General features: G+C 41.7%; 1 protein-coding gene across 2 annotated transcripts; it reads right to left on the bottom strand.

Annotated features, from left to right (window-relative positions):
- Positions 1–387: 387 nt before the first annotated feature.
- On the bottom strand, positions 388–25,465 carry LOC106585546 (synapsin-3). 2 transcript variants are annotated; one of them, XM_014171888.3, is made up of 13 exons: positions 24,480–25,465; positions 21,601–21,658; positions 20,356–20,447; positions 19,565–19,721; positions 19,320–19,409; positions 17,186–17,248; positions 16,922–17,064; positions 16,674–16,748; positions 16,484–16,586; positions 10,251–10,400; positions 10,012–10,081; positions 9,252–9,861; positions 388–3,881 (listed from the first exon to the last, which is right to left on the bottom strand). In XM_014171888.3, the coding sequence occupies exons 1-13, from the start codon at positions 24,803–24,805 to the stop codon at positions 3,746–3,748; spliced, it is 2,073 nt and encodes a 690-aa protein (XP_014027363.1). In that variant the 5' UTR covers positions 24,806–25,465; the 3' UTR covers positions 388–3,745. The 2 variants fall into 2 exon arrangements, with proteins under 2 accessions (XP_014027363.1, XP_014027364.1); XM_014171889.3 differs by having other exon boundaries at positions 388–3,843.
- Positions 25,466–26,937: the final 1,472 nt, after the last annotated feature.

Raw genomic sequence — 26,937 nt, 5'->3', positions numbered from 1 at the left:
ATTTGTTCTTAACTGACTTGCCTAGTTAAATAAAGGTTTAAAAAAAAATGCTAAAAAAATTGGTGGTTGTGATGTGATAAAGTTCACAGTAAAGTATACTGTAGAGGCCTTTGAGTCTCCAACTAGTTGGTCAGTCAGACTGCAACCCTGCACCACCTTGTGGTCACATTGGTAGAGCTAAACCTTATTACACCCATAAAGCATAATATGACAGTTGTTCGACTGAATAGCTCCACAATGGCTCATTCTCCAACTCCACAGAGGAAATGAGCCATTGGCCATTCACAGTTTTCCACTGGGCTTGCTGTCATCATATCTACTCAGAATGTTATTTCTGATCATCATTTGAACATTATGAAGAAAATGGTTCCTCATTGTTACTAATGGTCTTGAACTTTATTGAATATGTGCACAAGTTGATAGCATAATTATTTAGGTACATTGCAAATAACATCAAAATAACATCAAATATATTTTTCTACATTTATTTGAATACTCCACAATGATTTACAATATATGTAATATTTATCATTTTTGTCTATTTTAGATACATATAGATTTCTTGTTTTATACATCTGGCAGGCATCAATATTGACCATCAATTTCACAGAAATTCATAGTGCAGATAACAAAATAAAAAATACTTACATCTGCATTTAGGAAAACTACTTAAGCAAAGAAAAAAGGCATACAAATTGTAAACATACATTCAAATCTATCCATCAAAAAGAATGTAAACGAAATAAACATTTCAACCCATGTCTATGAATATCAACAAACAGGATTCACAAAGATTGGAGTGTCATGATAATTGAAACAATGTATAATCCACCAGAGGATTATAACTCCAAACACAGCTAAGATGTTCTCTGATGGATGTTCTCTGTTACAGGCAGTAGCAGAGAGCTGAGTAAAACAATACAAATGTATACCAATCACGTGTTCATCCAGACAAGTCATTTTTTTGTAGCGGGTATCATTTGAGGCTTCTCTGATCCATTCATTCAACGGTATACCCTGACAATTCTGTTTGCTGAGTTATGATTTCCTTTGAGTCCCATGATAAGATGTGTAATATACATTTTCAAACGTAGACATGTAATCCTGAATACAAGTGAAACTAAGATTTAAAAAAAAGCTTTTTCAAAAAGTTGAAATAATGCATAATTCATGATAGTGAATGCCAGTACTGAAATGGCTTAAAAATTATATAAATGCCCAAAATCCAAAACCCACAAGTATTCATTGCACAAAATATCAACAAGCACAGCCAGCAGCAGGGGGGAAACGTGACACATCTGCATCATTCATAGGTCACTATCTGTACAACACTTCTATTTGGTTTTACAAAACAACATTTACACGCTTATGCACCACTTATCACAAGGGGTCACTGTGGATACACTAAGGGTCGATGCTTAGAGGAAGCAGAGGGGTTCTGCAGGGAGATTGGGACTTTCTGAATTAGCTCCAAAAAACAGATTGCCTGGAACACACTCTTTTTGGAAGACATATTCAGTGCCCTAGAAACAGAAAGTTTCAGCTTTGGGCTCAGGGAATATCTAGGGATTGTTTTCTGACCAATGATCAAAGGGGTCATTCATGTTTTGGGGAGAAAGTATTACGTGTAGAAAATCAAACAGAAGTATACTGCAGTGGTACTGTATATCCCACAGGGGACATACCAGTACATTTATTTTACACTGCCTACATGACCCATGGTACATTCCTTGGCTGAGCATTAATTTGGACTAGGTCCCTTGCTCACAAGCTGTGACCCTGCTGGGAGCCAGGGGACAGACAGGACAGGCACCCAAACTCTCCACTCACAGAAACAGCAGCATCCCAGGCCCTTGTGATGGCTGGTAAAATAGAGCACTGAGCTGGCTGTGTCTCTACAATCTGACATTAAAATCTCAAAAATATCGCTTATGTCTTCAAGTATGATTTTGTTATATTTCATGTGCAAATACATTTGAAAGAACAAATACATTCTACCTCAGTAAATACACATGCTTTCATTTGCAGTAGCTCATCATCCTCATTTCAGTGCAACGTTTGGAAGACCTGACCCCTGACACCAGTGTGTCACTTACCAGGACATCCCTGAGACAATATTATCTGACTGAACTCTGTGTCTGTGTAAGGCATGTTTTCCAAATTGAGAGCTATTGAGATTTTGTCTTAATCTAACAGAAGAAGGGAGAGGGAGGCAGCAATGGCATTCTCACAAAAACAACACATACTTTTGTTATGCTAATTACGCTAGCTAATTACGTGACAACACGGTTACAAGCGGCGATGTGAGTGATTGAAATTCCAACCATATCTCCTTTATTGACATGCATCTAAAAAAATCATAACTTAGAATGAATGGGCAACTCAAACAGCTGTAGTGTTGCTTTACTGTAACACTGAACTGCCCTACTGTAGTGTGAACAACACCGTGCCGACAAGTTTAATTTAGCGATGGTTCATTTGAGAGCCAACCAAGACTTGGTCAAATGTGTCACTATGATCTGACAGTAACAGAAAACTGGGAACACTATCATGACGATTACCAGTGTATTGTTTCAGGTATACTAGCATAAAAACAATTCCAAATGATCAAATCGTGACCAAGTAAATATCGCCCAATACATAAAAACTGTAGCAACATAGGCCACCTACTGAAATGTAATATATAACATCATTTAAAAAGGGACTGATGATTGATAGGATAAGAATCTTCACCCTTACTTTTATCTGAAATTTAAACACACGTGCAACAACAAGAGAAGTAGGTGTGTACTGTATGTGTGTGTGTTTGTAGGAATCATTTGGAATGTGAAGGTGATGGGGAATGTTTCAGACTGAGAGCAACAAACCTCCCACTGGGCACAGATGTCAGTTCAACATCTAGTTTTGATTTACATTTGGTCGAGTTTTCAAAAAAGAAAAACGTAATTGGATTTAAGTTAAAAGTTGGGTGAAAAAAGACAAAATGCCCTTACATTGATTACTTTTTTGCAAATCCAATCAGTTTTCTACGTTGATTCAATGTCATCTCGTAGATTTTTCTGGTTGAAATAAAGTGCAAACAACATGATTTGACCAGTTTTTGCCCAGTGGGCTATCTGTATTTTATTCTATGTGTGGTCTTCAAATGTACAGATGTAGGATCTTCATTTGATCACTCTTTTGTTGTGGAGAATTTTCCTGCACCACAGGAAATGCAGATGAGCTTTGTGATTTACATAAATGCACTGAAAACCCACACTAACACATTTAATATTTTTTATTTATTTAACCTTTATTTAACTAGGCATGTCAGTTTAGAACAAATCCTTATTTACAACGACGGCCTACACCGGCCAAACCCGGATGACGCTGGGCCAATCGTGCGCCGCCCTATGGGACTCCCAATCACAGCCGGTTGTGATACAGCCTGGGTTATATTAACAGTATTGCACTTTTCACATAGCCTAATTTTGGCCAGCTTAACCATCGATCAAGCAATATTATGGACTTAATGTTAAAAAACTTTTGCTTCAGGATTATTTTGCTGCGACAATACTGGTCAAATTAAGATCCTATGTCTGTATAGGCAGTGGATGTTTTATATGTGCATTTTCACATCAATGTACATCAATGTCCATGATAGGGAGGTGTTAGTCCTATTGGTCCATTGTGTGTTGGGGAGGGGAAGAGGGAGGGTCTGCCTTTCAGTCTTTCTGTCGGCGTAGGAGGGGGCTGACTCCATCTCTCAGTCTGAGAAGAGACTAGCAAAAGACTTGCGTAGGTTGCGTATGGTCTCAGCCTTCACCTCATCCTGGCTAAGGCTGGCCCGTGGCGTTGGGGTTTCTGGAATGTTGAAGGCATTGGTAAGAGACTGGGATTTGCTATAAAGAGAGGAAATGGCAATAGAGGAGAGGAAGAGGCTATTAAAGTCATGCAGCAAACCCATGTAATGGTAAGAAGTGTAGGGTGTAATGGTAAGAAGTGTAGGGCATGGCTGGAGAAAGAAAGAGAGAGACCATACATAGGGGATAGACAGAGTTCCTTCAGTATGTATGGACATTGAGCTGATCATAGGAACACATGATCAGCTCAACTTTATATGTATACTGAATTATTGATCTGGATGCAAAGGCATGCTTTTTTAATCATCCCCCCTCCCCTTGACCAGTGTTCCTAGTTCCATGTTCTGGACTCAAGGGCACAAAGATAAATACATGTAAGAAATTGCTTGCAGTTGTCTTTCAGTCAGTCAACTTTGGTACAACATACGAGTCGCACTCTCACATCTTCGGGTGAAGGAGCTACAATCACGCCTGACAAGGCCAATGAAATCCACGCCACACTGGAAGCCGTGTCTTCCACAGGTGATAAGTGTGAGGTTCGGGATTCATTCCTTCAATTATTCCACTATTTACCTCGGTGTGAACAGGAACAATTCACGCTACTAAAACAAACAATTGGAACACGAGACTGTCTTCAAGTCACGTCAGCTAAACTGTCCGTTAATGGTAGAGCGTGCTCATCCCCTGGACGTTGTGTGCTGAAGTTTGTACTTTGTTCTCATAAGTTTCCTAATCACAAACAATTAATTAATTATTCTTCAAATGGCTTGGCCTGGCTATAGCAATAACTAAGACGAAACTACTAACAAGCCGGGTTCGAGACCATGCCCGAGTATATTAAAAGATACTAGTGTTTGTTGTCTTGTATGTCTCAACTCGGTGCATGCTCAGGATGCTCTCGCTCAAATCAGTTTGTGTGTGAAACTAAGAGACGGCTGGCACTGTTCCCCAACTAGTCCACTGCTCAGGTTCTCTTGACAATCATGTAGCATTCCTTACGGAGTTTGGTGTTTCCAATAGTGACTTCCTCTCCTGGGTGCCCGTACCTTGGCTGAGTCGGAGTTGCGGAACGCAGAGATGGATTGGGTGCTTGGTCGACTATAATGTCTACCGGCTCCTGTGCGCTCTGTTGACAGTTAAGGGAGCCTACTCAAAGAGAGAGGGCAACCAGGTTCTGTGAATATCCCCCTACCGCCTGTCTGCCTTGGTTAAGCACCGACTGTCTCTCATCGCAGAAGGGTCTGGGTCCCACCTCTGTGATCCGGGTTGTATGTAGACTTTTAAGACCAGGCCAGCTAACAAGCGCTGCATAGCGTGCTAGCCAGGTTAGCTAAATTGCCGAGGTGAGCTAGCTACTGCTAGCTATTCCGGCTTCCTAACGGTGGAATTGCTTAGGTATACTAAACAAGAGAGTTACCCATCTACCATTAAGTCACTTGGTTATTCTAAATGGACGGTGCTACCGCAACCATTGCCGGAGCACCCCGTGTCCATAAGGGACTGGGCTTCATCCAAGGCAATACAGTCACGGAATCACAACTACGTTTGGAAGCTTGTCAATGTTGAAAGGGACATTTAAAAAATGTTCTACTTCATATTCAGCATCTCCAGCACCACATGTGAAAATGGCACGTTTCTATGTTATGTAGTAAACAAGAAAGAGGAGGATAAGTGTTTCCAATGACATCATCAACCAATTAGTAGACAATTAGTTAGCAAAGCGTACGCATAATTGGTTAAAATCACACAATACACACCAATGATGTCATTGGAAACAAGTATCTTCCGCTATCTTTTTTTACTACAAAACATACATTACCGGTCTAAAGTTTTAGAACACCTACTTATTCAAGGGTTTTTCTTAATTTTTACTATTTTCTACATTGTAGAATAATAGTAATGACATCAAAACTATGAAATAAGACATATGGAATCATGTAGTAACCAAAAATGTGTTAAACAAATCAAAATACATTTTATATTTGAGATTCTTCAAATAGCCACCCTTTGGCAAACTACCTGCCCTCCAGGACATCAACACCTCCCGATGTCACAGGAAGGCCAAAAAGATCATCAAGGACAACCACCACCCGAGCCACTGTCTGTTCACCCCGCAATCATCCAGAAGGCGAGGTCAGTACAGGTGCATCAAAGCTGGGATCGAGAGACTGAAAAACAGCCATCACTAACATTAAGTGGCTGCTGCCAATATACTGACTTAAATCTCTAGCCACTTTAATAATTAAACACTTTTTATAATGTTTACATACCCTACATTACTCATCTCATATGTATATACCGTACTCTATACCATCTACTGCATCTTTGCCTATGCCGTTCGGCCATCACTCATCCATATATTTATATGTACATATTCTTATTCATTCCTTTACACTTGTGTATAAGGTAGTTGTTGTGAAATTGTTAGATTACTTGTTAGATATTACTGCATGGTCAGAACTAGAAGCACAAGCATTTCGCTACCCTCGCATTAACATTTGCTAACCATGTGTATGTGACCAATAAAATCTGATTTGATATGCCTTGATGACAGCTTTGCACACTCTTGGCATTCTCTCAAACAGCTTCATGAGGTAGTCACCTGGAATGCATTTCAATTAACAGGTGTGCCTTGTTAAAAGTTAATTTTTGGAATTTATTTCCTTCCTAATGCGTTTGAGCCAATCAGTTGTGTTGTGACAAGGTAGGGGTGGTATACAGAAGATAGCCTTATTTGGTAAAATACCATATTATGGCAAGAACAGCTCAAACAAGCAGAGTGAAACAACAGTCCATCATTACTTTAAGACTTGAATGTCAGTCAATCCGGAAAATTTCAAGAACTTTGAAAGTTTCTTCAAGTGCAGTCGTAAAAACCATCAAGCGCTATGATGAAACTGGATCTCACGAGGACCGCCACAGGAACGGAAGAGCTAGAGTTACCAGCCTCGGAAAAGCACAGTGATTTCTATTTTTCTCGATGAGGGACCCGTGCCCTGTTGGGAATGGACGCTCTGGCACACCAGTGTCTTCGGACCCTCCTTTACGCGTTCCGCCAGTGGTTCTGATTCAGCCCACGCTGGAGAGGGTGTGCCGGGAGGGCTTACAATTGGTTCTTGTGGCTATGCGTATAAGTGGTTAGACTCTGGTGCCAAGATAAAGGGCTGGTTCCTTTTCAGTGCGGGCATTCTCCACTTTAAACGTGTACATGGCCGCTATCCCTGATTGTGTGGTTCCTGAAAAGTGTACTTTTTTGGGGCTTGACGCTGGTTTTGGAGGCAACCCCTTTAAGCCTCTGGAGTCGATGGATCTGAAGATCCTCTCCCACAAAACCTCCCTGCTCATGGCTTTAGCATCAGCTAAACATGTTGGGGACCTCCACGCGTTATCCGTACACCCTTCCTGTACTCTGGCTTTGGCATCAGCTAAACATGTTGGGGACCTCCATGCGTTATCGTACACCCTTCCTGTACTCAACCCTTCCTGTACTTAATTCTCTACGGTGACGTTATGTCCAAATACGGCCTTCGCCCTGAAAGTCATGACTATGTCCTACAGGTCCTTAGCTTTGAGCAATTTCCATTTTCGCCTCCTTCTTTTGCTTCTGAAGAGCAACAGCAGTTACATGCCCTGTGTCCGGTGCAAGCTTTTCGCATGTACATTGAACTGACCTGGTATATCCGGTTATGTGACCAGCTTTTAGTCTGTTTGCTAATCCAGCTCGCAGCAGGACGCTCTCTAAGCAGTGTCTCTTCCACTGGCTTGCGGAGGCTATCACGCTGGCATATAGCAGAAAGTGGCAAGGGTTACCTACCAGGGGTGTGGCTGCGTCTTGGCCGTTGTTTAAAGGGTTGACCGTAGGAGATATTTGTCATGTGGCAAGTTGGGCATCACCACACACTTTTGTGAGGTTTTATCGCTTGGATGTCACTGCTCCCAGTAAAGCCCATAGGGTGCTTACCGCTGGGACAGGGGAAAGTCACTATGCAGCGTGCCGTTTGCACAATAACCAGACTGCCGCATCTGGCGGGGTCAGGTCTGGGTGGTCTGCCATGGACCGTTTCATTTAGTATCCATCAGGATCAATTTGGGGCGTGATTATATTTCCACATAGTATGTTGAACCGAAGTTGACTGATTGAAAGGGAACATAATGTTAGGATTATAACTACTGTTCCCTGAAGGAGAAAAACGAGGTACAACACTTGTTTGGCCCCGCGCCACCCGTTCCTGGGCTCAGTGAAGAGTAGTATTAAATTGAAGGAATTAATCCGAGCCTCACACTTATCACCTGTGGAGGCGGTGCATCCAGCGAGGCGCGAATTTCATTGTCAGGCGTGATTGTAGATCCGCGAAAGTGCAACTCCCCATAGTATGTTGTACGTCATTTCCCTCCTTCAGGGAACAGTAATTAAATTCATAACATTACATTTTGACTGTTAATAGCTTGTTAAAGCCATATTTTCTATGCAATATACACTAGAAGCGTACATAATTTACTACATAATGAAACCTGCATAACACTTTCCTTGACCCTTTCCACATTGCCCTCACATGTTTTAAGGAACACTGTTTAGTTGTAAATGATGTAGTTATTTAAACTTTCCTTTCCATGAGTCACTAGAGAATTACCAGGACATTAAACATGGTCAATGGTACTTAATACAATGTCAACCTGCCTTTTGGTGGCCCTAAACGAAAAGTTGTTGGAAAATTGCACCTTGTGTATTCTACTATTCTAATGCTCATCGGTAAGTTGAGACCCTGATTGAGTTACAAAAATATATATTATAATAATTATTTTCGGGTGGTTGGGACACCCTAGCAGCCGTGGGGCCCTAAGCGGTTGTTTATGTCGCATATGCCTAGGGTCGGCCCTGACCAACCTCTCATCCATAAAATCTAGCATTATCCAAAATAACAGTCCTTGTAATTTCATGTGCAACATGAAAATTAATAATGAGCAGGACACAAAGTGTGAACATTCCATTGGAATTGTCTTGAAAAGACTTGTTCATGCACACTCAGTCCAAACATTTGGATCAAATAACAAATCGCACTGTAAACATCTGATAACATATCCCATGACAAACTATAGCTACATTGATTTGCAAACTCAATATCTAGCCTACAGTACAGATATAACACCATCATGCACATCAATGCCCTTGACGAGATAAAAATAAATGAAAGCTAAATCTAGAACACAGAATCCTCTCGTCAGTTAATTACTCATCCTTATCGAGAATGAGATAGACAGAGCATCCTGTGTGGCTCACAAAAACTGACAAAAACGATAAGAGGATGTTACATCCAATATTGAGCTATTGAGTAATACAGTTGGGATACACTGAGCAAAAAGTATAATGGCATTGAATGTTTTGGAATACTTTATGAATGCTTTGCTTACTTCAGTGGAGGGGTGGCTCCCATAGCAGGAGGGTCCTGGTTGGGCTTCTGTGGGGGCTGGGGCTTCTGCTGCAGAGGAGGTTTCCCTCCCGGGCCTCCCTGGCCCTGGGCACTAGGGCGAGGTTGCTGAGTGGTAGGGGCCCCAGGGCGACCTTGCTGGGCTGGAGCCCTCTGCAGCTGGGGGCCCTGGGGGCATCCTCCCTGGGACTGCTGCCTGGCAGGCTGGCCTGGCTTCTGCTGGGGCCTCTGCTGGGGCTGGCCCCCTGTGGACTTCTGGCCCATGCCTCCAGGGGGGGGGCTCTGCTGCAGCTGGGGACCTGACTGATGTGGCCTCTGGTTTTGAGGGGAGCCCCCCTGGCTCATGGATCGCTGGGGGGATCCTTGACCAGAAGGGGGTTTCTGCCCCTGCCCTGGGGGACGCGGCTGTGCCCCAGCTCCTGGGTTGGCCTGTCTATCTTTCTGTGATGTCTGGGCAGGGGGGTTCTGGGTGTTGGGACCTGGGGCAGGGGGTTGGACTTGTGCAGGGGGCTGGCCTTGGGGAGAGGGGCGCTGCTGGGAGGGGGCTCCTTGGCGATGGGTGGCAGTGCCGGTGGGTGCCTGTTGTGGGCCACCTGAAGGAGACAGAGCACTGTTTATCCTGTCCCTATCAAGCAATCATTTCAACAACAAAACAAATGTAGCTATCATATTACCAGCTAATGAACAAAAACAAGTGTCCATTGGGATTTTTGGGCCTTAATATTACAGAGCCATCTTCTTACCTTGTGGAGAAGGGCGTTGCTGAGCCTGTGGCACTTTTGGTTGTGAGACAGGCTGAGAGGATGCAGCTTTCTGCATGGCCAACATGTTACAATGAGACACAAAGCTAATGGGTTATAAATACAAACCAAATATACTGGCCAATTAACAATAAAGACCACTCATCTAAACATACTCCTTTTGACATATATTGACTCATTTTAAGTCTATTAGACTGAGTGGTGGTTATAAATAGTGACACCTGTGCAGGCTGTGCAGCTGTGGGACGGACAGGAGAGGGACTTGCAGTGCGTGGGACTGTCTGGTTCATTTTGGAGATGACCAGGTCTGCAATTTGAGCACGGTCTTCATCCTGCTGGTCTCCAATCAGGGGCATGGAGCAACCCACCACCTGAGAGAACGAGATGGGGAAACACAAATCAAATTGTATTAGTCACATGCGCCGAATACATCAGGTGTAGACCTTACAGTGAAATGCTTACTTACAAGCTCCTAACCAACAATGCAGTTTAAAAAATACGAATAAGAAATAAAAGTAACAAGTAGTTAAAGAGCAGCAGTAAAATAACAATAGCGAGACTATATACAGGGGGTACCGGTACAGAGTCAATGTGCAGGGGCACTGGTTAGTCGAGGTAACTGAGGTAATATGTACATGTAGGTAGAGTTATTAAAGGGACTATGCATAGATAATAAGAGTGTAGCAGCGGCGTAAAAGAGAGGGGGGGAGGGGGGGGGGGGGGGGCAATGCAAATAGTCTGGGTAGCCACAAGATATTACAATGTTACCAGTGTAATTACAGTGTTACTACACATTTTAAGAATGCTTAAATTGCGAGCCTTTCCCAGTAATGCAGTATTAAATATCAAAATACTACGGAGTCCATGAAGCCCAAAGCAAAAAAAAATTTACTTAGCCTCTTGGAATTCTCATTTGAATGGCTTAGTATCTTGTTTGAACAACTTAGCATCTCGTTTGAATTACTTAATGGTTATTTTGTCAAATTAGACCTCTTTTGTTATGCAGCTTGTCGCACCTGTCACGTCCTGACCAGTAAAAGGGGTTATTTGTTATTGTAGTTTGGTCAGGGCGTGGCAGGGGGTGTTTGTTTTGTGTGTTTCGGGGTTTTTGGTTTATGTTCTAGGTTATCTATTTCTATGTCTTTATCTAGTTTTTCTGTTTCTATGTAAGTTTTGTCAATAACCTCCAATTAGAGGCAGCTGGCTGTTGTCTCTAATTGGAGGCCATATTTAGTTGTGTTTGTTTTTCACTTGTGTTTGTGGGTGGTTGCTCCTAGTATGGTCTGTGCACCTTACTGGACTGTTTTCGTCGTTTGTTTTGTTTTAGTGTCTTCTCGTTAATAAAGTAAAGAAGATTATCAATATACCCGCTGCATTTTGGTCCACTCCTTACGACGCCCGTGACAGCACCGTGTAATGGTTGGTGCAGCCATTCATTCATGATTCTATCCATTGATATGATTATTCATTGACAGTTCTTTGATAGCCTAAAGCAGGGCTGCTTTTGAATGCCAGAGCATGTAAGTGGGCGAGTGTTGAGTGTGGAGCAGTGCGAAAGAAAATGGTGCCTTCTTCTCTTCTCCCGCTCCAATTTCACTCTGGTACTGCTCAGCCACAAGCTCTGGGCCTGCCCTGCTTAGCATTTTTTATTTCCTTTATCACTAGTCTTTTAATTATGCCTATTCGGTTGTAATTATTTAGCCCCCCCCCCCCCCCCCCCCCCCCCTTCCACAGTAGCCTATATCTAGTTTATATTCTACTTTCTAACGTTAGGAAATGTAATTTCTATTTTGAAGGACTTCAAATGTATTCACGCATGTTTTTAGGTAGGCAATACATAGGCTACTGTGAAATCTATTTTAGAGTTTCTTGGAATAGAATCAATTTAATTAAGCTAAAATATCTGTAAAAGCTTAATTACATAAAGCAATATTAGTGGGAATATAGCCATAATATAAACAAGAGAAAGGAGAATGGAATACATTTGAAAAGCCTAAAATGTACAAATACATTGAGACAATGTGCTTTTGTGCTATTTTTATATATTTTTTGATTGGAGAAAGAAAATAAGTAGGCGGCCAGTATGGTGCAATAAACTTTCGTGAACTATTTACAGAAAAGATATACAAAATAATACATAGGGGCAAATCAGCCTGAATACCAGGACGCACAACAGCAATGCGTTTTGACTACTAATTCATATGCACATTGCATCTGAACCTGTTATTTTTAGGGGTCCATCTACGTTCATTCCACCTGGGCCTATTGACCCAGCTGTGGATATGTACTACAGACTGGTGCATAAAGACATATCCAAGCTACAGGTCTTAAATGTCCAGAATGCCCCCTCTAATAGTCATCCGCCTAGCGGACAAGGGGGGCGCTGTTACTATACAAGACTACACTGTATAAAAGACTGAAGTACTCAGGCAACTGAATGATCAGACGTTCTATAAAAGATTCACTACAAAACACCACAAAAAAGCTTCTGTCATTGAGGGCATGCACAATAGTGATATCACCAAAAGAGAACACAGATTGGTGCGTAAAAAACAGCTCCACGCTGGTAATCTGCAGTCCCTAAAATATTCTTTAAATATCTTAATTCCCAAAGGGACAGGACAAATCTTCTTTGCAATTTCTGACCAGGTTTGGCAGCAGGCATGAAGATCTCTACTCAATGTCAAATTCCCTGAGTGATAAATATGCCCCTGTGTATTGTGACACTTTCGTTTACCAAATACTCCACAATTAGACATTAGTTAAACTAAATCCTGCTAATAAAAACGCCAAATCCATCCATTACGCACAGATCTCCCTCTCAAGCGCTCCTTCTCAGGAGCTTTGCCTTATCACCAAATGAATAGGTTGTTGTCATCGGTGCTATTGAAAATTGGATAGCTTCTTTATGTTTCAGTAAACCATTAGCCAACAATTCAAAGATTAAATTAATTGTCATCATGAAAGTTTATTATCTCTTCATTTTATTTTGGTGATAAAATGTATTGATTTTTTGTTATTGTGAACTGTAGTCTATAACAAGTTACCCCTTTCAATTGAAGCCCTATCAGAGGAGATTCTGATAGGCTAATAAAAGCATGTTTTTCGCAGCATAAACCAGCCTATAATTGCTGAATTTCATTCATTTATTGGTGATGGATACTTTAACTGTAAGTTTAGTAATTCTATTGATGGAAAACTTGTTTACCTCTTGTGTCGCACACGTTTAATTCAACATTTGATTATAGCTCACAATCAAGCATAGCCGCAGGAAGTAGGGGTGCTGAAGGTGCTGCATCACCCCCTGCAAAATCAGAATAAAAAATATTTATTAATAAAAATATACAGTTGAAGTCGGAAGTTTACATACACTTAGGTTGGAGTCATTAAAACTAGTTTTTCAACCACTCCACAAAATTATTGTTAACAAACTATAGTTTTGGCAAGTTGGTTAGGACATCTACTTTGTGCATGACAAGTAATTTTCCAACAATTATTTACAGACAGATTATTTCACTTATAATTCACTGTATCACAATTCCAGTGGGTCAGAAGTTTACATAATGTAACGAATATGTAGGAGAAGTAGCGGAGTCAGGCACAGGACACAGGGATGAGTGCAAACAAAACGTATTTACTCAAAACCACAATAAACTTCTCCCACAGCAAAATAACAGGGTTGGGAGAAACACCTCCAACAACCACAAAACATGAACAATCACGGACAAGACAAACAGGGAAGCCAGTGGGTTAAATAATGAACATAATCAGGGAATCATAAACAGGTGTGTATAATAAAGACAAAACAAAACGAACAGGGAAACATTGATCGGTGATGACTAGTAAGCCGGTGACGTCGACCGCCGAACGCCGCCCGAACAAGGAGAGGGGCCGACTTCGGCGGAAGTCGTGACTCATAAATTCAACTTAGTGTGCCTTTAAACAGCTTGGAAAAGTCCAGAAAATTATGTCATGGCTTTAGAAGCTTCTGATAGGCTAATTGACATCATTTGAGTCAATTGGAGGTGTACCTGTGGATGCATTTCAAGGCCTACCTTCAAACTCAGTGCCTCTTTGCTTGACATCATGGGAAAATCAAAAGATCTCAGCCAAGACCTCAGAAAAAAATATTGTAGACCTCCACAAGTCTGGTTCATCCTTGGGAGCAATTTCCAAACGCCTGACGGTACCAAGTTCATCTGTACAAACAATAGTATGCAAGTATAAACACCATGGGACCACGCAGCCTTCATACCATTCAGGAAGGAGACGCGTCCTGTCTCCTAGAGATGAACGTACTTTGGTGCAAAAAGTGCAAATCAATCCCAGAACAACAGCAAAGGACCTTGTGAAGATGCTGGAGGAAACAGGTACAAAAGTAACTATATCCACAGTAAAACGAGTCCTATATCGACATAACCTGAAAGGCCGCTCAGCAAAGAAGAAGCCATTGCTCCAAAACCGCAATAAAAAAGCCAGACTACGGTTTGCAACTGCACATGGGGACAAAGATCGTACTTTTTGGAGAAATGTCCTCTGGTCTGATGAAACAAAAATGCAGGAGGGACTGGTGCACTTCACTGCAAGAGGGACTGGTGCACTTCACAAAATAGATGGCATCATGAGAAGGGAAATTATGTGGCTATATTGAAGCAACATCTCAAGACAACAGTCAGGAAGTTAAAGCTTGGTCGCAAATGGGTCTTCCAAATGGACAATGACCCCAAGCATACTTCCAAAGTTGTGGCAAAATGGCTTAAGGACAACAAAGTCAGGTATTGGAGTGGACATCACAAAGCCCTGACCTCAATCCTACAGAAAATGTATGGGCAAAACTGAAAAAGCATGTTGGAGCAAGGAGGCCTACATACCTGACTCAGTTACACCAGCTCTGTCAGGAGGAATGGGCCAAAATTCACCCAACTTATTGTGGGAAGCTTGTGGAAGGCTACCCGAAACGTTTGACCCAAGTTAAACAACTTAAAGGCAATGCTACCAAATACAAATTTAGTATATGTAAACTTCTGACCCACTGGGAATGTGATGAAAGAAATCAAAGATGAAAGAAATAATTCTCTCTACTATTATTCTGACATTTCACATTCTTAAAATAAAGTGGTGATCCTAACTGACCTAAGACAGGGAACTTTTACTAGGATTAAATGTCAGGAATTGTGAAAACTGAGTTTAAATGTAATTGGCTAAGGTGTATGTAAACTTCCGACTTCAACTATATATAAATATTTGACTACAAAATAAGTGCACTGGGCCTTTCACTAGTATTAGCGGACTGATATAGATATAGTTGTTGCCTGTCCCTTTCCCTGCGATTGTCATTCTAATGGTATCCAGAAAGAATAAAACCCTTTCCTCAAACATTTACATCAAAAGTTAAAAAGTTATGGGCAAAGCCACAAAACATCCAAATCAAATTAAATATTTTTATTGATCAAATAACAGGGAAAACAACCACTTTTTGTGCAGTATTAATTGTTTTCTTTCTCCAATCAAACCTAATTCTAGGCTTTTCAAATATATTCCATTCTTTCTCTTGTTTATATTGTGGCTTTATTCCCACTAATATTTATTTATGTAATTAAGCTTTTACATGCATATTTTTCTGTCTTTATAATAATAATAATTCATTTGTAGAGCACATTTCCCATGCTCAATGCACATGTCAAGTTTATTGGTGTTTGAGATTATTTATTCCCTTTATTCCCTTTATTTATATTGTGGTGTTTCTATTCCAAGAAAAATGTGAATACATTGTACAGTAGCCTATGTATTGCCCACCTAAAACATCTGTGAATACATTAGAAGTTCTTCAAAATAGAAACTACATATCCTAATGTTAGAAAGTAGAATATAAACTAGATATATGCTACTCTGGGTGGGGTAGGCTAAGTAATTACAACCAAATAGGCCTAATTAAAATAATACTGATAAAGGAAACAAAAAGTGCTAGACAAAGCATGCCCAGAGCTTGTGGCTGAGCAGTACCAGAGTGAAATTGGAGCGGGAGAGAAGCTGCTCAATTACTCTCTGCTCCTTGCTCCACACTCGCCCACTTACATGCTCTGGCCTTCAGCCCTGCTTTAGGCTATCAAAAAACTGTCAATTAATAATCATATCAGTGGATGGAATTAGTGAATGAATGGCTGCAGCAACCATTACACGGTCTGACAAGCTGCATAGCAAATTAAAAATGAAGTTGTTTCGAACGAGATACTAAAATGTTCAAATAAGATTCTCATTTGAATGAGAGAGTTAATTCCAAGAGTCTACGTATTATTATTTTGGGGGGTCTTGGGCTTCAGGGCTTCCGTAAAATAGTATAAATATTTTTTTAAATAAAAAAACATGCGAAATAAGAAAGAAAGAAAACTGGCGAGTGTAAGCTATATAATAAATATAAGAGCAAAATTGTTAACAATGCTTCTAATCATTTTACCTCTATAATGTAATCCTTGCCATCTTTTCCATGCAGAGCCTCCACAGCGCACATATCCAACCCTCCAAACACCTCAGAGCAGGAGTCCACCCACATCCGATACCTATGATGTTGGAGAACACTGCTAGTAACTACTAAACACACTGCTGTCTGTCTGATGCACAAAAGCCCAGTCTGTGTTAACACTCACCTGTCTGACATGGCTATCTGTTCCAGCATAGCTGAACCAGTGTTGGTTTTCCAGTTCCCTGAAATTGATGTCCGCCTGATAAACAGACAAGATCTACCGTTTAGCATGTTCTCTCTTGATCATCTTATTCACATCAATGGCGGGATATGCAGAATAAATTATATGTAGCCTTTGCTGAATAGCTTGGGGATTTGTCGAATGGATTGACCTCAGTCACCACAACAAGGAGCTTATTTTTTTTCACTCACATGTAGGCCTTGTAATTGTCTCCAATCTTCTGGATGCGGACATCATACTTTGCATCGATGAAAGGTTCAGATGTGGCATAGGTCTTGGTCAGGGCAACAACACTGGCAATATCTTGGAAGTCATATTGATTGTCCACTTTCACCTGCAGGGTAAAGTCATGATTGAATAAGATTATGTCAATAGTATTGATTTGTGAAGGATAAACACTAATCCAGGCCTACTTCGTATCATTTAAAACAGTAACAGGAGCAGTCCAGTCCTACCTTCCCTATCCCTGAGTGGGCGTGCCCCATTTTCACCACCACAGGGAAACCAGGAGTGGTAATCTGCAGCAAAAGACAACACAACATCCCCATTGGAAAACGTCATACTGCACAGGCTCCAGACATGCAGGTAGGTTTGTGGCCAGGTAGGTTTGTTTGACTAAAGAGAATGTTTAGCACAGCATTTCTTAGTAAATTGCTAATTGAGTTAACTGTAAACACAAATTGAGCTGCTGTTATTTGCTAAATGTGCCAGGATGCAGTTTAATAACAACGTATCATCACGTTTTAATGTGCATTCGGAAAGTATTAAGACCCCTTCCCTTTTTTCCACATTTTGTTACGTTACACCCTTAATCTAAAAAGGATTAAATTACTTATTTTTCTCAATCTACACACAACACCCAATAATCACAAAGCGAAAGCAGTTTTTCGCAAATTATTACAAATAAAAAAACACAAATACCTTATTTACATAAGTATTACAACCCTTTGCTATGAGACTCGAAATTGAGCTCAGTTGCATCCTGTTTCCATTGATCATCCTTGAGATGTTTCTACAACTTGATTGGAGTCCACCTGTGGTAAATTCAATTGATTGGGCATGATTTGGAAAGGCACACACCTGTCTATATAAGGTCACACAGTTGACAGTGCATGTCAGAGCAAAAACCAAGCCATGAGGTCGAAGGAAATGTCCGTAGAGCTCTGAGACAGGATTTTGTCGAGACACAGATCTGGGGAAGGGTACCAAAAAATGTTGCAGTTCCCAAGAACACAGTGGCCTCCATCATACTTAAATGGAAGAAGTTAAGAACCACCATGACTCTTCCTAGAGCTGGCCGCCCGGACAAACTGGGCAAACGGCGGAGAAGGGCTTTTGTCAGGGAGGTGACCAAGAACCCAATGGTGACTCTGACAGAGCTCCAGAGTTCCTCTGTGGCGATGGGAGAACCGTCCAGAAGGACAACCATCTCTGCAGCACTCCACCAATCAGGCCTTTATGGTAGAGTGGCCAGACTGGAGCCACTCCTCAGTAAAAGGCACATGACAGTCTGCTTGGAGTATTCTCAGACCATGAGAAACATAAGAAACAAAATTCTCTGGTCTGATGAAACCAAGATTGAACTCTTTGGCCCTGAATGCCAAGTGTCACGTCTGGAGGAAACCTGGCACCATCCCTAGGGTGAAGCATGGTGGTGGCAGCATCATGCTGTGGGGATATTTTTCAGCTACAGGGACTAGGAGACTAGTCAGGATTGAGGGAAAGATGAACGGAGCAAAGTACAGCGAGATCCTTGATGAAAACCTGCACCAGAGTGCTCAGGACCTCAGACTGGGGGCGAACATTCACCTTCCAACAGGAGAACAACCTTAAGCACACAGCCAAGACAACACAGGAGTGGCTTCGGGACTAGTCTCTGAATGTTCTTGAGTGGCCCAGCCAGAGCCCGATGGAACATCTCTGGAGAGACCTGAAAATAGCTGTGCAGCGACGCTCCCCATCCAACCTGACCGTGCTGAAGAAGATCTTTAGAGAATGGGATAAACTCCCCAAATACAGGTGTGCCAAGCTTGTAGCGTCATACCCGAGGCTATAATCTCTGCAAAATGTGCTTCAACAAAGTACTGCGTAAAGGGTATGAATACTTATGTAAATGTGTGAATATGCTGAGGGCATCATGAGCCCAAACAGCAGCAGGTAAACTTTCAGAGTTATCGAGCGATTCATGTTGATCATTGAGGCGAGCTGCGCCGAGAGCAGGCCAGCGACTGCAGGTGTGGAGGGGGGCAGCACTGCGGCAGCACAGACACTGATCTCAGTGCAGCGCTACTGAGGGGATCCATAGGTCGCAGGAATAATCAAATCCACTCTGGCTCTACTGCGACCTGTACACATGAACCCTCGGTCTAATCAGAGACAATATTAAGATTGATTGTTGTGATAGATCTGAGATGGATTATTGATGTGTGCTAGCTACTCCTTTGTCCTTTTCTTACTGGACACAGAAATGTATGTGTTATTCAAACAGAAGGGCCACCTAATAGTCTTTGCTTAGGTCTGTTTAGTGTGAAGACATGGCCATGTCGTGGTGGGGGAGGAGTAGAGGGAAGCAGATGGCAGAACACCCACCATTTCCCTGTGGTTGGGATAGTAAACCTGCTCGATCAGTGGGAATTCCTCTGGTCCCAGTTGCTTGTACAATCTCACCATATTAGCAAACTGAAACGAGACGCGATAATAGACAAAAGAGGTGACTTTTTCAGTTAAATCAAAAGTCATGATCTGTCTAGCAGTCATGGCTGTTTACTTTAATTAGATTAGGCTCAGAAAGCAAACAACAAACAATTGAATCTGCTTTATATTGCCACGCTTACCACCCATGGTTTGTCACAGAAGTTGTAGACAGAGTGTAGAGAGTTTACACCCGTGAGACCAGCATACTGTAACCCAATCACTATGTGTCGGTGGTCTCCATTCTTGGCCATACTGAAGGCATGCTGCCTAATCAGCACAAAGTCTGGACTGAAACACCTTGGAAAATTAAAAAATCACACATTACCAATACATTATATTCAAGCAGACATGTCAGCATTTTATTCTGGCTATTGCACTTGAAAATTGCAAGAAATCATGCATATCTTGTAACATAAGCAATCAGGACACACTTATGATATTGTCACGCTCTGATCTGTTTCACCTGTTCCTGTGATTGTCTCCACCCCCTCCAGGTGTCGCTTATTTTCCCCAGTGTATTTATCCTTGTGTTTCCTGTCTCTCTGTGCCAGTTTGTCTTGTATGTTAGTCAAGTCAACCAGTGTGTTTTTCCCGTTCTCCTTTTTCTATTCTCTTTTTGATAGTCTTCCCGGTTTTGACCCCTGCCTGACTCTGGACTACTTTCCCGCCTGCCTGATTATCCTACCTTCCCTGACCTTGATTCTGCCTGCCCTCTCGTACCTTTTGGACTCTGAACTGGTTTTGACCCATTTGCCTGTCCACGACCATTCTCTTGCCTTACCCTTTTCGATTAATAAATATTGTAAGACTCCAACCATCTGCCTCCTGTGTCTGCATCTGGGTCTCGCCTTGTGTCATGATAGATATTTGTGTCTGATTATCTTAAACATCACGTAGAACACTGTATTCAAAGGATGTACAGTAGACTTACTTGATGACCTTGGTTCCGTTCCGGATTGCTTCGATATCAACACTATAGCCCCCTGTAGCATGCGCTATTAGGTTGATTTCAGAGAAGTCAGCCTGAGTGGACAATATCTGTGTCAATCCCAGTCAAACCTCAATGTGATCATAACAGGGACATTTTAAGGTTATAGTTCACTGCAAAAATCAACGTTTTCCAGGCGTGATGAAATTAGATCTTTTCCATTTCTTTGGAGTTGAGACAGGTGGCTCTACAAAATAGATGGTGTGGAACATTGATTCATCTTCACATTAGCCCACTTAAGAGATCAGAATTATCTGGCAGACTTTGATTTTGGAGTGAACTACTGTATTACTTCAATGGCTTTGTCCCCAAAAACTGATGAGACATTCATTGCACAGGGCTCTTCCTGCTGAGACTCATGGGGTGCATAGTGGAAACACTCTAATGCAACATAAAAGGAGAGGACAGAAATAGGAGACATTGAAAATGCCAGTAGAGAAAATAATCCAGAAGCATTTTCAAGTCTTCATTTACAAAGCACAGCGGGTAGCATTAACTTCATTGTTCTATAAAGTCACCACCAGGTGTAAATGTTTTGGGGTCCATGAGATCAGTTTATTTTCCATGGATATTGTTAGCAGATTCAGAGTGACCTATTTCCTTAATATATTTGACAAATATGACAACATTATTATCACACTTGATAATTATCCAACTGTCAGTCCGCTTAACATAGTTCAACTATACAGTATGTGCATGTCTTGGGATTTCTTTGATTCATTGTTTATTGCATACAGTAAGTGCAGGTCTGCAGCACCCATGTACACTCCTAGAAAAAAGGGTTTCAAAAGGGTTCTTCAGCTGTTCCCTTTGAAAAAAAACGTTTTGGTTCCGGGTGTAACTATTTTGGGTTCCATGTAGAACCCTCTGTGTAAAGGGTTTTTACATGGAACCCAAACAGGTTCTACCTGGAACCAAAAGGGTTCTACCTGGAACCAAAAATGATTTTTAAAAGGGTTCTCCTATGGCGACAGCTGAAGAAGCATTTTAGGTTCTAGAAAAAAAAGGTGCTATCTAAGAGTGTAGATGCAGGGGTTGTCTATCTGTGTGCTTCAATCCCTGTACTCAATAACACCCATCATGAGGTGACCTGTGAGTTTCATTGGCTGTTCTATAACCTCAAATCTCCATCTCCATCTCTGATATAAAATAGACAATTAAAATAACAAAGGTGAACGAGCAACCCACCTGTTCCACCTTAATGTCGAATTCACCATGAACCTTTTTACCTTTGAAGACCTTTACCCTAGAGAAGAAAGGCAAGAGAAAATATTTGAATTGCATAAAAACTAGGCCTACTTTGGAGAGTAGTTTTGTAATGCTATCTCACAAGCATACTCGATGTACAGTGCCTTTAGAAAGTATTCACACCCCTTGACTTTTTTTCACATTTTGTTGTGTTACAGCCTGTTTACAAATTAATACAAAAATGACAAGCTGAAATGTCTTGAGTCAATAAGTATTCAACCCATTTTTTTTGGCAAGCCTAAATAAATTCTGGAGTAAAAATGTGCTTAACAAGTCACATAATAAGTTGCATGGACTCACTCTGTATGCAATAATAAAGTTTGATATTTTTTTTAATGACTACCTCTTCTCTGTACCCTACACATACAATTACAGTACGTTCAGAAAGTATTCAGACCCCTTGACTTTTTCCACATTTTGTTACGTTACTGCCTTATTCTAAAATAGATCAAATAAAAGATGTTCCTCATCAATCTACACACATTATCCCATAATGACAAAGCGAAAACAGGTTTTTAGAAAGTTTTGCAAATGTATTTAAAATAAAAAACAGTGGCCTCCATTATTCTTAAATGGAAGAAGTTTCGGAACACCAAGACTTCCTTGGTGTTCCAAAGTGAGCAATTGGAGGAGAAGGGCCTTGGTCAGGGTGGTGACCAAGAACCTGATGGTCACTCTGACAGAGCTCTAGAGTTCCTATGTGGAGATGGGAGAAACTTCCAGAAGGACAACAATCTCTGCAGCACTCCACCGATCAGGCCTTTATGGTAGAGTGGCCAGACAGAAGCCACTCCTCAGTAAAAGGCACATGACAGCCCGCTTGGAGTTTGCCAAAAGGCACCCAAAGGACTCTCAGACCATGAGAAACAAAATTCTCTGGTCTGATGAAACCAATATTGAACTCTGGCCTGAAAGCCAAGTGTCACGTCTGAAGGAAATCTGTCACCATCCCTTCGGTGAAGCATGGTGGTGGCAGCATCATGCTGTGGGGATGCTTTTCAGCGGCAGGGACTGGGAGACTGGTCAGGATTGAGGAGTGACCATCGGGTTCTTGGTCACCTCCCTGACCAAGGCCCTTCTCCTCCAATTGCTCAGTTTGGCCGGGCGACCAGCTCTAGGAAGAGTTGGTGGTTTGAAACTTCTTCCATTTAAGAATGATGGCTGTAACACAACAAGATGTAAAATAAGTCAAGGGGTATGAATACTTTCTGAAGTAACTGTAGGTATACATGTATTATCAAATAAAACAGACCCAGTTTAACACTGGAAAGGAACATGAACTATCATGGACCAAGAAATCATCATAGTATCTTATACATTTGGCCTAAGGTAAATACTGAATCATTTGGGGCTCGCATATGGGCTGATAAGTAGACCAAAAAAACATTACATTGTGAATGCGTCCTTATTTGGCCTGACAGAACCATTTGAATATGTAGCCTAGTCTAGTTTACCATGCCTGGCACAAGCGAGGCTACCTGCAATGTGCTGGTGGTGCAAAATTGCAATTGCACCATTTGCATTGCCAAAACATCTTCATTATTTCGGTGGCCTATGTAAGTATGACAATAACTGTGGATAACATATGTCTTTGACATATGCACTGATTGTACAAAACATCAAGATCACCTGCTCTTTCCATGACATAGACTGACCAGGTGAATCAGGGGAATCCTGGTGAAAGCTATGATCCCTTATTGATGTCACTCGTTAAATCCACTTCAATCAGTGTAGATGATGGGGAGGAGACAGGTTGAAGAATGATTTTTAAGCCTTGAGACAGTTGCGACATGAATTGTGTATGTGTGCCATTCAGACAGTGAATGGGCAAGACAAAATATTTAAGTGCCTTTGAACGGGGTATGGTAGTAGGTGCCAGGCTGTAATAAGGGTTGTCTAAAGGAGACCAAAATGCGGCGTGTGAAGTGCTCATATTTACTTTTAATGAAAACACTTTGCAAAATAACAAAACGACCAACAACAGTCCCATCAGGTACAAACAACGAAACAGAAAACAACCACCCACAAAACCCCATGAAAAACAGGCTGCCTAAGTATGGCTTCCAATCAGAGACAACGAAAAACACCTGCCTCTGATTGGAAACCATACCCGGCCACAACATAGAAAATACAACACACAATGACAATCTAGACAACCCACATAGAAAACAAAAAACCCAAAATGCCTGTGTTTTTCGACACCTTGTAGAGACCATTCCCCAACAAATTGAGGCTATTCTGATGGCAAAAGGGGGTGCAACTCAATACTAGGAAGGTGTTCCTAATGTTTATTCACTCAGTGTACACTGTAGTACGCGGCAGTTGGGCGGCAGGTAGCCTGGTGGTTAAGAGCGTTGGGACAGTAACCGAAAGGTCGCTGGTTTGAATCCCTGAGCCGACTAGGTGAAAGGCACTTAACCCTAATTGCTCCTGTAAGTTGCTCTGGATAAGAGCGTCTGCTAAATTAGTAAAATGTAGTCTCGTTGTGTGTGTGTTACTATCCTTGTGGGGACCAAACAATTGATTCACATTCAAAATCCCAACCATAACGCCTAACCCTAACGCTAATTGTAACCCTATCCCTAAACTTAACCCCTAAGCCTAAAATAACCTTTTTCCTTGTGGGGACTGGCGAAATGTCCCCACTTGTCAGAATATTCCTTGTTTTACTATCCTTGTGAGGATATGTGTGTGTGTGTTATGACCATAGTAAAGATGAATTATATCCTAATGAAGTTATGTTTCTTGGTAGCATACTGGCACCCATTTGAGTCTAGACAGGGGCCATAACGTGTAACCATACACAGCACTCTCCTTACCAGTCTGCTTGTTGGTCATCAATTACCAGGAGTATCTTGGCACCAGAGGCAACGCCTGCTTTGTCTGCTACCTCGGTGACTTTCTCAGCAACAGCAGCAGTGGTTTGTTTGACAGCTTTAGTAAAGGAAGATAAAAATCCAGCTCCGGCTCCGCTGCCAGTGCCCTCCGACTGCTGGCTGGTAGACAGACGCCTCTCCGGTGGTCCAGGCGACACTACTGCAGGGTCTTGCTGCGGCGCGTCAGGGCGTTGTAGATCAGTCATGTACCCATTGGGCAAATTGGACATAAAATTGCTGTCCGACAGCCGACGACGCAGGTAATTCATGCTGAACAATTTTGGCTACGAAAAGGTGTATGGTGAATCCTCGTCTCTGATGCAAATCTATGAATTAGCCTACCAATAGCCTATAACACTATTTTGACATTTGAATCGAAGGATCAGTGTGAAATGTATCAACCCTGAGTCGCAGAAGAAAAAAACCAGTTACGTCGTTAAAATAGGTATCTTCGTAAAATTATTTTATTTCCAAATCTATAGATGGATTGGCCTGTATCCCCTTCAAGGTTTAGACCTCTTCAATTGACTCGAAGAAGAAGGATTATCGGTCACGGTGAGAAAACACAGTCAACACGAATATCTAAGCTTCGCCTACCTCAACCAATTGTCCAAATTCGAGCCGCATCCATCAAAACATTAGTGAGTGGCTGCGTAAAATAGATAACATGTGAGTCTGGCATCCACGTCCACTGACCATAGAGGCCGTGCTTCGGTCTCTTTTCTAGGGAACGGAGGTTCCGTGATTTACACTTGGGTTTCCAGAATTTGTCTTATTGCATCACCCCTATCCAATCTTTCCTTCGAGGTTAAGCGCAGTTTTCCCGTCTATCCTGCGTCACTCCCTTGCATCCCTTTGAGAGGAGAGGGGCAGGTTGGGATGAGGGGTGGTGCTGAGGAGAGACGATTGAGGGGCGTTGCTCTCCTGCCGAGAGAATGACTGCGGGCACCCCCCATACAGGAAATGCGCCATATGTTGCCTATGCTCGTGATGAATTAAAAAAAAGTTAATGAAGAAGTAATAGCCTAATAGCCATAGGTTTAGGCAGCTGTTCAGATTTTGATATCCCAGGATAGTAGTGGATTTTAGAGAATTGTGTGATGCATTATCATAGGCTGCACATTTATAGACAAAGCAAAGAGTGATTGTTGCTGAGAGCTGGACTTTTCTAAGCAGCCTGGTCCCATAGACAAGACGTAACATAGTAACGTAATTCCGGGACTACCAAATTAGTATGTCATGTTACTATTGGTAATGTTAATTAAGCCAGTAGGGTGGTTGGTCTGGGTAAATGGGTAGGCGTATAACGTGAATGTCTAGCAACCCGATTTCGAATTTCATCACAGACAACTTTAGCATTTTGGCTAATTAGCAACTTTTCAACTACTTACTACATTTTAGATACTTTTCAACTACTTAGCATGTTAGCGAACCCTTCCCCTAAACCTAACCTTAACCATTTTAGCTAACCCTTTCCCTAACCCTTTAACCTAACTCCTGAACTTCATCCTAACCCTAACCCCTAGCCTAGCTAATGTTAGCCAGCTAGGTAACATAGCCACCTAGCTAGAATTCGTAACATATCATACATTTAGAAAATGTTTAACATACAGTTGAAGTCAGAAGTTTACATATACCCTAGCCAAATACATTTAAACTCAGTTTTCACAATTCCTGACATTTAATCCTAGTAAAAATTCCCTGTCTTAGGTCAGTTAGGATCACCACTTTATTTTAAGAATGTGAAATGTCAGAATAATAGTAGAGAGGATGATTTATTTCAGCTTTCATTTCTTTCATAACATTACCAGTGGATCAGAAGTTTACATACACTCAATTAGTATTTGTTGCATTATCTTTAAATTGTTTATTAACTTGGGTCAAACGTTTCGGGTAGCCTTCCACAAGCTTCCCACAATAAGTTGGGTGAATTTTGGCCCATTCCTCCTGACAGAGCTGGTGTAACTGAGTCAGGTTCGTAGGCCTCCTTGCTCCCACACGCCTTTTCATTTCTGCCCACAAATCTTCTACAGGATTGAGGTCAGGGCTTTGTGATGGCCACTCCAATACCTTGACTTTTTTGTCATTAAGCCATTTTGCCACAACTTTGGAAGTATGCTTGGGGTCATTGTCCATTTGGAAGACCCATTTGCGACCAAGCTTTAACTTCCTGACTGATGTCTTGAGATGTTGCTTCAATATATCCACATCATTTCCCTCCCTCATGATGCCATCCTTTTTGTGAAGTGCACCAGTCCCTCCTGCAGCTAAGCACCCCCACAACATGATGCTGCCACCCCCGTGCTTCACGGTTGGAATGGTGTTCTTCGGCTTGCAAGCCTCCCCCTTTTTCTTCCAAACATAACAATGGTCATTATCGCCAAACAGTTCTATTTTAGTT

This window comes from Salmo salar, chromosome 24 (assembly GCF_965601325.2).
Source record: "Salmo salar chromosome 24, fSalSal1, whole genome shotgun sequence".
Lineage (NCBI taxonomy): Eukaryota > Metazoa > Chordata > Actinopteri > Salmoniformes > Salmonidae > Salmo > Salmo salar.
This window is presented reverse-complemented; position numbering and strand designations above follow the sequence as displayed.

What these genes read in the sequence shown, in the direction of transcription:
- LOC106585546 (XM_014171888.3), bottom strand. Translation starts at nt 24,805, where the DNA reads ATGAATTACCTGCGTCGTCGGCTGTCGGACAGCAATTTTATGTCCAAT. An exon ending in GACAATTACAAGGCCTACAT is followed by an intron (nt 16,749 to 16,921) that starts GTGAGTGAAAAA and finishes TCTGTTTATCAG; the next exon opens with GCGGACATCAATTTCAGGGA. An exon ending in CAGCTGCACAGCCTGCACAG is followed by an intron (nt 10,082 to 10,250) that starts GTGTCACTATTT and finishes TTGGCCATGCAG; the next exon opens with AAAGCTGCATCCTCTCAGCC.